Raw genomic sequence first — 268 nt, forward strand, 5'->3', positions numbered from 1 at the left:
ATGCTGGCGGTCCCCGGGGCACCCGACCGCACCGCGAGAGGCTTGCAGTAGGCTGCGAAGTGGAACTCGCAGAGGAAGCCATCGGCCTCGGTGGCGCACTGCTGCTCCTCCCAGGACGGCTCACCTTGTGCGGGGACCCCAGCCTCCGAGACGGCCACGCACAGAGGGCCGCAGAGAGGCGCTGGGGCCTCGCGGAGCCGCGCCCACCTGCTGTAGCTGGTTTGGTTGTCGCCCGTCACCCACTGGAAGCCCCGCAGGGGACCCAGGG

The 268-nt window shown here is 71.3% G+C and overlaps 1 protein-coding gene across 1 annotated transcript in view; it reads right to left on the reverse strand.

Moving 5' to 3' along the window:
- The window catches only part of THBD (thrombomodulin), a 3,834-nt gene that overhangs the window by 2,828 nt on the left and 738 nt on the right, over positions 1 to 268 (reverse strand). Inside the window, exon 2 of the mRNA XM_006770881.2 lies at positions 9 to 263. Coding sequence (XP_006770944.1) covers positions 9 to 263 — 255 coding nt within the window. The remainder of the gene's footprint in view (positions 1 to 8; positions 264 to 268) is intronic.

Source organism: Myotis davidii, unplaced genomic scaffold, assembly GCF_000327345.1.
Source record: "Myotis davidii unplaced genomic scaffold, ASM32734v1 scaffold802, whole genome shotgun sequence".
Lineage (NCBI taxonomy): Eukaryota > Metazoa > Chordata > Mammalia > Chiroptera > Vespertilionidae > Myotis > Myotis davidii.